General features: G+C 42.7%; 1 protein-coding gene across 2 annotated transcripts in view; it reads left to right on the top strand.

Moving 5' to 3' along the window:
* Positions 1-2,912: 2,912 nt before the first annotated feature.
* The window catches only part of RTF2 (replication termination factor 2), a 56,827-nt gene continuing 46,124 nt past the window's right edge, over positions 2,913-13,615 (top strand). The window contains exons 1-5 of one of the 2 annotated variants that reach the window (XM_054046210.1): positions 2,913-3,031; positions 5,004-5,098; positions 5,202-5,295; positions 8,353-8,492; positions 11,182-11,260. In XM_054046210.1, the coding sequence (XP_053902185.1) occupies positions 2,963-3,031; positions 5,004-5,098; positions 5,202-5,295; positions 8,353-8,492; positions 11,182-11,260 (477 nt within the window). In that variant the 5' untranslated portion in view covers positions 2,913-2,962. The remainder of the gene's footprint in view (positions 3,032-5,003; positions 5,099-5,201; positions 5,296-8,352; positions 8,493-11,181; positions 11,261-13,615) is intronic. The other variant, XM_054046209.1, reaches the window with a different exon arrangement.

Below are 13,615 nucleotides of genomic sequence, written 5' to 3'. Positions count from 1 at the left end.
GTTTAATTTATCAATATACCATTGCAAAAAATGATGTTGTGCCTAAGTCCTTAACAACTCTCTCACAGACTTAATTGGGCAGGGCAGGAAATGGGGTACTTGGTTTAGGTATCTCTTTCCAGTTATTTGATGCAAGAAAAGGGAGCGAGAACAGGAACAAGTAGTGATGCGGCTAATTCTATCAATTCAGACTAATAGCTGAACCAGTTGTTTGTTCATTTCCCCATATTTTCCTAGCTGTGTTTTCTGAAAGCATTTTAATTTTAGAACCTTCTTATCAAAACAAAAAACAAAAACAAAAACAAACAGAAACAAATTCTGCTTTGAATCAGTTTAAACGATGGTATCAGTTAAGTAGGTTTTGTAACTCTGAGCTATAGCTTGCTGAAGAGCACCTAAGAAACAACCACAAAGAAGTCTAATATAGTATAAACCTCTACCTCGATATAACGCTGTCCTCGGGAGCCAAAAAATCTTACTGCGTTATAGGTGAAACTGCGGAATATTGAACTTGCTTTGATCCACCGGAGTGCGCAGCCCCGCCTCTCCCCACCCCCCAGAGCACTGCTTTACCATGTTATATCCGAATTCGTGTTATATCGGGTCACATTATATCGGGGTAGAGGTGTATGTATAAATCCAGGGCAGAAGTAGGCCCTTTGATGGGGAAGTTTCAGTAGTATTTTCTCTTGAAAGAAACTGAACACCAACATAACTATTACTATTTGTTATTCCTATCAACAAAGAAAGAATGGAAAAGGATACATGTTAAGGTGGGGATTTTCAAATATAAAATGGGCAAGTAATTTTACTGCACAAAATCCAACAGTAATCATTGGAGGGGTTTTAAAGGAAAATTTCATTGCACTATAAACAGTATTGCAAGTATCACATTCAGGTACAAGAAGAGTAAATTACTAAAAAACACAAGGGTCTTAATATAATGAAAATGGTTTATTAAAGAGACTGGCTCAGGATTTGGTAGAAGGATATAGTACCTTTTACTTATAGGCTGCTTGTTTAAATTGAACCTTTCTGTTGCCTCTTTCAGTGGCCTACGTGAAATCTAGTCTTAGTCTAGTTCTCAGTCGGAGGGTGTCCACATGATGACTGTCATCCTTTTAGAGTCTCAGCACTAAGGACATGGTCTGAATGGACCTTGAAATTTACTGAATGGACGCACGAGGAATCATAATAAACCACAATCCTGCAATCTTAACTTTCGAAAAATTCCCACAGTCAATGGGAATTTTGCCAGAATAAGGGCAGCAAAATTTGACCTTTTTTTGTGTGTGAAGGTGAAGGAGCTGGAGGAGGTAAAATGAAGTGCATGAGAAGTGTGTATGTGAGAGAGAGAGACAGGGAGAGAGAGCGACATCACTATTGCTGCTTTGCTTTCACACTGACATAAATCAAGGTCAAAGGTACACAAAAGAGAGACTCTAAAGGCAGTCTGTTCTCAGAGGCTGGCCAATGAAATCTGAAAAAGGTTCAGAAAAGGGCTCATTTCATTCATGCCTCCAGTGCATGAGTCCATTCTGTTGACCTGTTCTCATGTCCCCAGGCCCAGGGGTTTGTCCCTGAGTGCCAGGACCTGTCTTTGTGTGTTATTCCTGTGTGCAAATATGCCAATGTCCATCCCCATGTGCCCATGCCATCCTTGTGTGCCCACATGCCAATACCCAGTCCTCTGTATTTTGTGCCTGTGCTGTCCCTGTGTGCCGACATGCTAGTGTCTGGCCCTTATACCTGTGCCATCTCAGCTTCCCAATATGTCAGTGCCCACCCCTATGTGCCTGTGCTGCCGTGGTGTGCCTCTATGCTAATGTCCATCCCCATATACCCGAGGGTTGCCACCTCTGAGGTACAAAAACCCATGACATCCAGGATGGTCCTGACCCCCATAAAAACTGGACAGCTGGCAGTTCATACTGAGGACCCTTACAGATTTCCCAGGACAGCTACCTCAAAAAAGGGATGATCTTGGGAAAAACTGGGCAGGTGACAACCCTACGGTGCCCATGCTGTCCCTGTGTGCCTTCATGCCAGTGCCTATCCCCATATGTTTGTGCCATTCTAGTGTGCCTATAGATCAGTTCCCATCCCTGTGTGTCAGTACCTGTCCCTGTGTCCAAGTGCCCATCCCCATGTGCTTGTACGTCAGTGCCCATCCCCATGACCCAGGGCCCATCTCCATGCGCCTATATGTCAGTGCCCACCCCCATCTGTCAGTGCCCACTTGGGCTGCCAATTTTGGTTGAGTGTATTCCTGGAGGCTTCATCACATGACATAATCTGTAATTAAAGATTATTTTTATATTCCTGGAGACTCCCAGACAATCCTGGAGGGTTGTCAACCCTAGAGCCCATCCCCATGTATGTTAGTACCCATCCCTGTGTGTCAGTGCCTATCCCCATGTACCCCTGTATATCAGTGTCCATCCCCACGTGCCAAAGCCAATCCCCATGTGGCTGTGTGTCAGTGCCATTCCTGTGTGCCAGGGCCCAACTCCCGGTGCCTGGGCGTGCAGGTTTGGGGTGACATGTGGGTAGCATGACCAGATGTCCCGATTTTATAGGGACAGTCTTGATTTTTTTGTCTTTTTCTTATATAGGTTCCTATTACCCCCACCCCCACCCCCGTCCTGATTTTTCACACTTGCTGTTCAGTCACCCTACATGTGGGGGCCCTGTTGGGCTCTTTGATACAGTGCGTATTGTGGGAGCAGGATGGGCCCTCCCACCAGCCACTCAATCCATACAGGGACGGACACTGAGCTCAAGGCCACAGCCTCAACCTCCTCCCCTTCCCCCGCCCCTCGGGTGACTGGTTGCTAGGGGACCTTAGCAACCCGAGTCCCTGGTGCGTCATCCTCGTGCGCCGGAAGCACTCTTCATCCTACCGGAAGTACGTTTGTTGTGGGAGAGGGGACGACGCGGAAGTGCAGATTGGAAGGGAACGATGGGTTGCGACGGGGGGACCATCCCCAAGAGACACGAATTAGTGAAAGGGCCTCGTAAGGTCGAGAAGGTAGGAGTGTGCTCCAGGGAGCCATGGCTGGGGGCGGCTGGCCCGGTCCGCGGGGGGGCGGGGATTGCGCCCCCCCCGAGAGTGTGGAAAGCCTGGTCACTGAGGGGGAGCTGGGCCTGCAGTCGAGGTTTGAACAGGAAGCCAGGGGACGCCCCCCAGTAAAACAGCTGGAGATCCCCGCTGTAAGCCTGTTAGTGACTCTTGGAGAAATAGCCCCGAGTCTCGGAGCTGGCGATTGCAAACCCCTCTGGAATCTCTCTCTCCCCCTGCAGACCCCCAGGGGAAATGTGAGGCTGCAGCGTGTTTTTCCAGGTGGAGGTTGTTCTTTATCTGACACTGACCGAGCGCGGTAGCTTTTTGTGACGGCTTGTTATGGGAATGAAGTTAAACTTCATGCCAGTAAAACGGGCAGAGTGCGCCATTTATTGCACAGCATGGCACTCACCTGCTGTTCACTGCTACATGGTAGTGATAGCCAGCAGTTCAGGAAGATTCAAAAGGGATTGTGTGTTTCTATGGGTGCATTCTTGGATGCTAGCTATGGTTACATTATGCACTTTTTGTCCAATCGGATGTAAGCCCCCGTGTTTCTGGGGTTAAGCCAACCCACTAGCTACATGGAGTTAGGAAGAAACTTCCCCTATGGGCAGTTATTCCTCGGAAGACATCCAGTATTGGCTACTCCTGGAGACAGAATAATGGACAAGATGGATCAATGATCTGATTCTGTATTACACTATGGCACTAAAGGCATTCTGACAGCTAGTTAGATCTCTTCTATTTTTTTTTAAATGTATCAAGCATGTACAATGTTCTCAATGATTTTATCTGCTCTTGCCTTGAGGGGCAGATCAGAGGAGAGAATCAGTGTGAATGGAAAAAGCTGCAGGACCTCATGGCCATCCGCAGGAATGTACACAAACATGGCAAACATTTTGCCATGTATAAAGCACCAAGCAGCTGTTTTAAATCCATCCATAGTCTCTTCCTATTTCTCTTGTGGCCCACAATGTGGTTAGCTGAAGTAGTAGTTCACATTTACAGGTTGCAGGGTCAGGCAACAGCCTACCAGCCCAAACTTTGCTTTTCTGCTCTCATTTCACTTGCCTTACCATTGGGTCATACCGACGGGCAGCCACAGCCTTAGGGGAGAAGAGGAACAGGTGGAAAGAGACAAGTGAGCAGAAAAACTTGTAACAGATGAGTGAGGGAAGAGAGAGGAGGGGGGGAAAGACAGAGGAATAGAGAACAGATGATAATAGACAAAATATAAGGAACAACATTATCCTTTTTCAATCCACCCCAAGGAATGGGCTCCAACAAAAAGGTTGGGAACCACTAGAACAGTGGTTTTCAACTTTTTTTTCCATTTTCAGACCCCTCAAAAATTCCAAATGGAGGCACGGACCCCTTTGGAAGTCTTAGACATAGTCTGTGGACCCAAGGTTAAAAACTGCTGTTCTATGATAATGACAACTTTTTGCAGACCCCTTGGACATAGTCTTCAGACTTCCAGCAGTCCGCAGACCACAGGTTGAAAACCATAGCACTAGAAGACACTCCCTGTGCTGTCCCTCTTCACCCCCCCCCCGCCCCACCTTCCTAGTTGAGTTTATAATCTAATGCAGTGGTAACACATGCAGTTAGACATTTGTCTGACAGGAGTCCTATTGAAATCAGTGGGACTACTTGCATGAGTAAAGGTTAGCAGGATTGGGCTTCAAGTCAGACATAGGCAAAACACTTGTTTCCCATAACACTAAATCAAGGTCTAACCTAGCAAATGTGCAGAATCTTCACTAAAAGTTTTGAAAAAGCATTTTATCAGGTGAATTTGAGCCCAGAGGGTGGTTGGTTGTCATTTTGTAGGGTGTGGGTGCTGGTTTCAAATGTAAAGGTTTGAATGATAAATCTACCAGTGGGAAAAATCCATCTGAAATGAATGATAAACCAGTGCTTTTTCCTCCTTCAGGTTGACAAAAATGCAGAATTAGTGGCACAGTGGTACTACTGCACACTGAGTCAAGAAGAGCTAAGGAGACCAATTGTAGCCTGTGAGTTGGGCAGGTATGATTGTTTATTCTTTAGCTTTCTTGATAAAAATACTAATTTTTGAATAAATGTAGTTTATGAAAGTCACAGAATTTTGACTACAAATTTTATGTTGTAGGCTGTATAACAAAGATGCTATCATTGAATTTTTACTGGATAAGTCGTCTGATAAATCCCTTGTGCAGGCTGCATCATATATCAGGAGCATTAAGGTAAGCGGATGCCAAAGTTTAAATCTGATTCTAAAAGGCAGCCAATTAATATCTTAATTTTTCAAATACTGTTCTGGCACTCTTTCCTGTTCAAAATGGAAAGTTTAGCAAATAATTTTGTAAATTCTTATATAGCATGTAAATTTAGCATCTCATTTCTAGGCAGTCTGATACTTTGGTAGCAATTGTGTTGGCTTACAATATCGGAGACACTTCTGCTATACTGCAGGCTCTGTCTTTTTATGATATATTGTATGGGAGGGGAACACATACTTTTAACTAATGGTGACAATCTCAAATTGCTAGGCAGCCAAAGTCTGTACCCAGTCTGTATAAAATGGAGCAGATTTCAGTCACTTTCTTCTATACTATGAGGATGCAACCTGTGGAAACTACTACACCCAGTTGCTGTACTCCATCTTGATCCAAACAGGCATTCGTCCTGTCCTGAAGTGGAGTATTGCATGCTGTACCGTGTTGTCTTCATAAGCTGCACTTCTTCATTAAACATGAGAGTTACCCATGTCACCTCATAGAATTTAGAGCTGCATTTGGATCACCCTTTGCTCTGTGAATAGCTCATGATTAAGGCTGTGGGATTGTCACAGAGCTGCCTGGCCATGCCTCCGCCTAAGAGCTGAGCAAGGGGGATGTCGCTGCTTCCGGGGAGCCCCCCAAGTAAGCGCCGCCCAGAGCCCACCTCACCAGCCCCCTTCTCCCTCCCACACCCAAACTCTGCTGCTGCGGTGGGGAGAGACGCAGAGCCAGGTAGGGAGCCAGCCGGCCCCACCAAAATTTCTCCCCTTCCCCCCCCCCCAACACCAGCGGGATCCCGGGCTGCACGCCGCTGCCCTCCCCCCCGCCCACACCATCTGGGCCGCCCTCCCCCAGCACCCGCGGGCCTCCAGGCAGACCCCCAAGTTGTAGTCATGGATATTTTTAGTAAAAGTCATGGACAGGTCACGGGCCGTGAATTTTTGTTTACTCCCCGTGACCTGTCTGTGACTTTTACTAAAAATACTTGTGACTGAAACGTAGCCTTACTCATGATACCTTGCATGTCACTATTTAATAGCCAAGCCCATACCACTCCTGTAACACAGGTGGTATTATCACCTTTTAAACAGTGGGTAAAGAGAGGCACAGTGAGGCTAAACTGGGAAAGAGGCTAGTTGATATTGAGCCAATATGGCCACTTTGTAAATATTTATTTTTAAATCTTTATACTGTATTGCAGAATTAGGACACTGTTAGAACACGTGTTAGAACACTGCCAGTCAGGAATAGAATCCTGAGTCTCCCATGCCAGATATGTCACAAACATTTTGCAGGTGTAAAATTTCAGAGCTGCTATATGGCTGAACTTATAAAAACTTTACAGTGTCTGTGACACTAAAATGTCATTATTATAAATGTCATTGAAGGCTCTAACATAAAATACAATCATAGAAATGAAGGGCTGTAAGGGACCTTGTGAAGTCAGCAAGTCCAGGCCCCTGTGCTGAGGCAAAACCAGGCGAACCTGGACCATCCCTGACAGGTGTTTGTCCAAACTGTTCTTAACAATTTCCAGTGATGGGTATTCCGCAACCTACCCGGGAAGCCTATTCCAGGATTTAACTACCATTATAGTTAGAAAGATTTTCCTAATATCTAATCTAAATCTCCCTTGCTACAGATTAAGCCCATTATTTCTTGCCCCACCTTTAGTGGGCATGGAGAACTACTGATCACAGTTCTCTTTATATACAGCCATAACACACTGAAAAACTGTTATCAGGTCCCCCCCTCAGTTATCTTTTCTCAAGACTAAACATGCCCAGTTTTTTTTAACCTTTCCTCATATCAGATTTTCCTAACCTTTGCATTTTTGTTGCTCTCCTCTGGACTCTCTTCGGTTTGTCCATATCTTTCCTAAAGTATGGTGCCCAGAATTGGACACAGTACTTCAGTTGAGGCCTCACCAGTGCTGAGTAGCTGGGACAATTACCTCCTGTGTTTTATAGATGACACACCTGTTTATATACCTCAGAATATTAGTCTTTTATGCAACTGCATCACATTGTTGACTCATTCAATTTGTGCTCTACTATAACCCCAGATCCTTTTCAGCAGTACTACACCCTCGCCAATTATTCTCTATTTTGTAGTTGTGCAGTTGATTTTTCCTTTCTAACTGTAGTACTTTGCACTTGTCTTTGTTGAATTTAATCATTTCTTCATATAATAAGCCTGTAATAGGTTGTGCTCACCACCGCGACACCTCCTGCTGGTCGCTCCAGGAATTAGCTCTGTCCTAGCTGTGGAGCGCCCTCTGCGGGTTGTGTCCCACCCATTGCCTGCTGTGCTGTCTGGGACCCGCATTGCTCCCTGGCTTGCGGCATCCTCTTCTGGATACAGCCCTTTGGCTGTGCCCCTGCTCTGTTTTCCCCCCTTCTGGGGGTATCAGCAGTCCTCAGTCTGCACCTGCTGCCCCAAAGTCTAATCCCTTGCCTCAGGCACTGTCCTTTGGCCATGCTCCTTCATGGTAAGGAAGAGGGGAGGGGAGGACCCAGGCCTTCCCACTACAGAACCCTCTAGCGGTAGCCTCCCACTGCCCTCCTTCAATCCCCTCTTTTCCTTGTGTAGTCTGGACCACGTCCCCTTGGTCCTTATACCTTCTTGGCCCTTTTCGTCAGGAGCCGCTGCCTGGCATGTAACAGGCCGGAGCTCTCTCTCTGCTCCCCTGAGCCTGCCCAGCACTGCTCTCGCCTAGGTGCTCTGTCTACAGGGAGCCAGTCCTTCTCCCTTGCTTGTCAGGAAGGGACTGCTGCCTCTGCTTTGCAGCCTTTATGTAGGGCCCAGCCTGGCCCTGATTGGCTGCCTTTCTGCCCTTCTCTGATTGGCCGGGTTCTGCACAGGCTCCCTCCAGCCTGCTTTCACCTCCCTCTGCCAAAGTGGAGCAACTGCCCCACTACAAAGCCATAAAGGAAAATGTATCTTCAGGAACATCACCACTTCAACATGTCTCAAGCATCATTAGAACACAACTTAAAAACTTACCTTTGTCTCTTTCAGAATGTAACAGAGCTGAACCTTGCAGATAATCCAGCTTGGAAAGGTGATAAAGGGAACACAAAAGGTGATAAATATGACGACATCCAGTGTGCACGCTTTATTTGCCCTGTGGTGGGCTTGGAAATGAATGGAAGGCATCGGTTAGTATTGTACATGTAACTTTAACTAGACTTTACTTAGAACTGTGTAAATTAATATTGTAGAAACTGTTAAAATATTGGGAGGGCAGATCCTGAGCAGCTGTAAATTGTCATAACTCCATTAGGGAACTCTAATCCCTCTCCCTCTGAAAGTCTACTGCAAAACTCCTATTAACTTCAGTGGTGCGGGGTGAGCCCCAGGGAGTTCTCCTGTTGTGACACATAATTTTGGAGGAATGTAATAGTGGCAGATCTGTGAAATTAGAGTGGAAGTCTACCAAATTATGTTCAAGATCTCCTCACCCATTTTCTTTGTAATGATGAATGACCTAATATTCCGCCTCTCAAAATAATTACCCCAGGCAAGAAAAATGTTCTTCTTTAATGCCTATTCATTCCAAGAATCCATTTTAAATTGTACTATATTCAGTAACTAACAGTCAGGCAGGTGAATGTCTAATTGCTCATTTATCGGTTCATGAATGCTTTCTTTTTAATGTCAGCAAATGTTTCAGGATGGAGGAGGGGATGACTCTTACTTAATGGTATTTTGAAGCTTTTTTTTTTTTTATTATTTTTTTGCCATATCGGGTTGTTGGAAAGGAAGCTCTTTCCCAAAGCATATAAACCTTATACTGAATCATTAACAGATCCGTCTCACACTTTTTTCCCTTTCCCTTTCTGAATATCTCAAAGACAATGTAAAGAATATAGCTCCCATTGGCAATACTGCTCATTTAGTAGTTAGCAGAAAATTTGTTATGTTATTTATTTATGCACAGTAACATGGTTATTTTGGATTGTATAAAAGTAAGAATTATGTTTGTCTTAACTTCAAAAAATTTTATATTGAACACTGGAAAACTGAATTATGGTAGGAATCATAAAATTAGCTAAACCGCTCTAAGACTCTGCATTTTACTTTGGTTCATATTTTTAAAAATGGCCATTATGTTTAATCCACTTCTCAAATTAATTTTCAAATCAAATGCTTTGAGAATTACTATGACTAGCGCCAACATTATTATTTATTTACTATTGGTGTTACTGTAGTGCCTTCGAGCCTTACTAATGGACCAGGGCCTCATTGTGTTAGGCGCTGTACAGTCATACAAGAACAACAACAACAAAAGACAATCCCTGCCCTAAGGATCTTACAATCTATAAATCAAGAGACAATAAAGCGATGCAGATTGGGGAGTACAGGGAAACAGTGAGAGCATATTGGTCAGCATGATAGACAGTGGTCTCAGCAGCCTAACCATTACCAACTTTTTGTTGTATGCATCATAGAACTGTAGGGCTGGAATGGACATCAAGAGGTCATCTAGTGCAGCCCCCTGTGCTGAGGCAGGATTAAGTATACCTAAACCCTCCCTGACAGACACATTGAATCTTAGAATCATAGAAATGTTGGGCTGGAAGGGACTTTGAAAAGTCAAGTCCAGCCCCCTGCACTGTGGCAGGACCAAGTAAACATAGACCATCCCTGACAGGTGTTTGTCCAATTGTTTTTAAAAGCTTCCTGCTCTAGAGCTTAACTACCCTTATAGTTCAAAAGTTTTTCCTAATGTCTAACCTAGAGCTCCCTTGCTGCAGATTAAGCCTGTTATTTCTTGTCATGCCTTCATGGAGGACTATTAATCACAATTCTTTCTGTATACAGCCCTTAAAATATTGGAAGACTAGCTCCCCCCTCAGTTGTCTTTACTCAAGACTAAACATGCCCAGATTTTTTTAACCTTTTCTCATAAGTCAGGTTTTCTGAACCTTCTATCATTTTTGTTGCTCTCCTGTGGACACTTTCCAGTTTGTCCACATTTTTCCTAAATGCTTTTGAGAGAAGTTTTGAAGATGGATAATGAGGTAGCTTAGTGCATGTTTGCAGGGGGCACCTCACAAGTGTGAGGGGAAGCCTATGGAAAATATATGAGGAAATTTCTTTGAAAATTTAACAAATAGGCAGTGGAGGCTGGAGGGCTGATTGATGGCTCATTAGTGAATGAGAAACGATAAAATGGGGATAGACTGTGAAGGAAATGAATACAAGCAGCTTATGTTTGATGTGATAGAGAAAGTGGAGCCAGTGGAGGTGTGCAAAGGAAGGGGCAACACGGGTTGGGAAAGTGATGGGCTAGGAATATGATCTTTGCAGTAGCCACAACAGGAAAAGTCATGGTGGAGAATGTCCCTCACTCATCAGAGTGCTCATCATACAAATACGAGAGTTTGATTAGTGCTTAGATACTTCAGAGGATCTGGGGAACCTACATGGATCAGTAGCAAAGTATAGTGAGGTCTTGTAAGAATTCATTAATTTTTGAGAGATTGTAGTAAACTTGTTAGTATTCACTGAAATAGTATAAAAATAAACTAAATTAGACTAGTCAGAATAAATTAACAAAGTACATTGCGTAATTCAGAATGCTTGATTTTTATTGTTTGTTTAGTTAATAATTATAATGAGCCTCACTATCATTAATACAAATTAGCTATGTCATACTTGTGTTTCTCTTGATTAGCCACAAGGAGGTGTACAAAAAGCTAACAGGTAAATTACTTGCTGCCATCTGCAGTGTTGGTTTAATTTATTTATTACACATGTATGAAATAAAATGTCTGTTACTGGTAAACTAAATTTTCTAAAATGTTAGAATCAAATTACTCTGGTTTTATTTTTTTCCCCAAGGTTTTGTTTTTTGCGGAATTGTGGCTGTGTGTTCTCTGAACGTGCTCTTAAAGAAATTAAAACAGAAGTTTGTCATCGGGTAAGTTTAATCTTTAAATCTTGTTTTTGCTTTAAAAACACAGAGGAGTAAATGTGGCCAGAGTTTGGGTGTACACATAAATATACAGACACGCCATGCCAGACGCAAATGCTTCTTCACACAAAAATTTGAACAGATGCACATACAAATTGAGGTGCCATCTGCAAAACTCAAAGATTTCACTTTTCTAGTAACCTGAAAATAATACTTGATATCCTTTTAACAGAAATGAGTGTAATAGTTCCTTTGTGATTGTCTTGGGAAATGCACATCTTAAAACCCTTATTCTTAAAGTTAGTTTGGTTTTATAACAGCTATTCTCAAAATCAAATGTTTTGTTCATTTTATTATTTTCCCCAGACACTGTACTGTTTTAATTTCAGTTCAAGAAAAGGTGTTTTTTTATATTTGCTGAATACTTGCCATTTGTTGTTTTATTTTTAAAAAAATCTTTTGACCCATTTATAACATTAAAACGTCAGATAACTTTTTCCCAGATTTTTAAATAGTTAAATAATCTCAATACTTACAGTAAAAGACAAGTTACTTTGAATTATTCTGCTTGGAAAACTAGTACAGCAATCTCACCAGATGAAAAATTAACACTATATAGATTGCGTTACTGCGTATGATTTTAACATTGTAAAACAGTCTTGTGTGTTGGTACATAAATACTTAAACACTGATGTGAATTCTTGATGAAATTCAAGGTGCAGGTGGATTTCTTCACTTAATGTTTTTCTAGAAGCAATGATATGAATGCACAAGAGAGTTATTTACTCTATTTTTGCTTCTGTTATTTGCCTTGTTCTTGAAGACATTGGTGTGCTCAAAAAAGAATATTTTCTTTATTTTAGGATATTCCATTGATAATTTTGTTTGTTGTTGTTCATTGCTCCAAGTGCGATGCTGTGGACAAAGGGCTAATGCAAAAACTGGGAACTTCGAGCAGGAGTAGAGAGGTTATTTTACCTTGTTATTAGGCACTGGTGTGACTGCTGCTGGAATATTGTATCCAGTTCTGGTACCCACAATTCAAGAAAGATGTTGAGTTATTGGAGAGGGTTCAGAGAAGAGCCATGAGAATGATTAAAGGATTAGAAAACATGACTTTTTGTGATAGACTCAGGGAGCTCAATCTATTTAGCTTAACAAAGAGAATGTTAAGGGGTGACAGTTTATATGCACCTACATGGAAAACAAGTATTTAATAATAGGCTTGTCAATTCTAACAGAAAAAGATAAACCACAATCTAGTGGCTGGAAATTGAAGCTAAACAAATTCAGACGGGAAAAAAGGTGTAAATATTTAATGGTGAGAGTAATTAACCATTGGAGCAACTTACCAAGGGTTGTGGTGGATTTTCACTGACAATTTTAAAATTAAGATTGGATGTTTTTCTAAAAGAAATGCTCTAGCTATTATTTTGGGGAAGGTCTATGGCCTGTGTTATACAGGAGGTCAAAATGGATGATCACAGTGGTCCCTTCTGGCATTGGAATCTATTGAATTGCACTAGCTGCTAGAAAAAGCTGAAACATCACATATGCAAGCTTTTCTTGATTAAAATTAATATTCATTCTGCACCATAGGTATACAAAGTTCATGTATACTAGATCTAGCAGATAGACCCACACATTTGTTTTAGTGGTATTTCTCCTGGAGTATTTAAGAGAATAGGACTCATGGTCCGTGGACCACTGGAATGAAGATTCAGCTGCTGCATTTGTCTTTAATTAGTAAAGCATGGTGGTTACATGACATTGGCTTGGGTCTGCAGATGTTGAAGCTCAGGTGCAGGGATGTTCACTGATTTGTCCAAAAGTCATACAAGGTCTGAATATAGTGGAGAATTTTGGTGGTCCCAGTACAGGCTCATGCTCCTTGAATGCTTGTATAAAAGTGTATTCACAAATAACTGCTGCTAACATTTCAATACTGCTTTCAGTATAATTGTGATTGTAGTAGGTCTACATCAAGTCTTAAACTCCTCTGCTGGTTCAATTTTAACTGATTCAAAACTATTTTAGAGTTAGTTTGGCAGAGCTGGGGCTAGAATCCTATCTCCCAATCCTGTCCTTTTTCCTTCGGAGGACAGAGGATGGGTGGGGTACAAACTTCCACTGCACCATGCTGGGGGCACCATTTTGAAGCAGTACAAGGGCAGGATGGGAGGGAGGTGGGGGCTCCTAGCTCACATCCACCAACAATAACAATAAAAAATAGATTGTAAAGATAGGTATTTAGATGCCAAAGTTCTAGGGGATCTGTCCCTTCAGTTCCAGCCTGGTGTTCGGCCTCAGACAATGCAGGGCAGGAACTGGGTCCATTGTAACACAGTAGAACTGGGACTG

The sequence above is a fragment of the Malaclemys terrapin genome, chromosome 12 (assembly GCF_027887155.1).
Source record: "Malaclemys terrapin pileata isolate rMalTer1 chromosome 12, rMalTer1.hap1, whole genome shotgun sequence".
In the NCBI taxonomy this organism is placed as follows: Eukaryota; Metazoa; Chordata; order Testudines; family Emydidae; genus Malaclemys; species Malaclemys terrapin.
The sequence above is the reverse complement of the archived record's forward strand: the minus strand, read 5'-3'. Positions and strand labels throughout refer to the sequence as shown.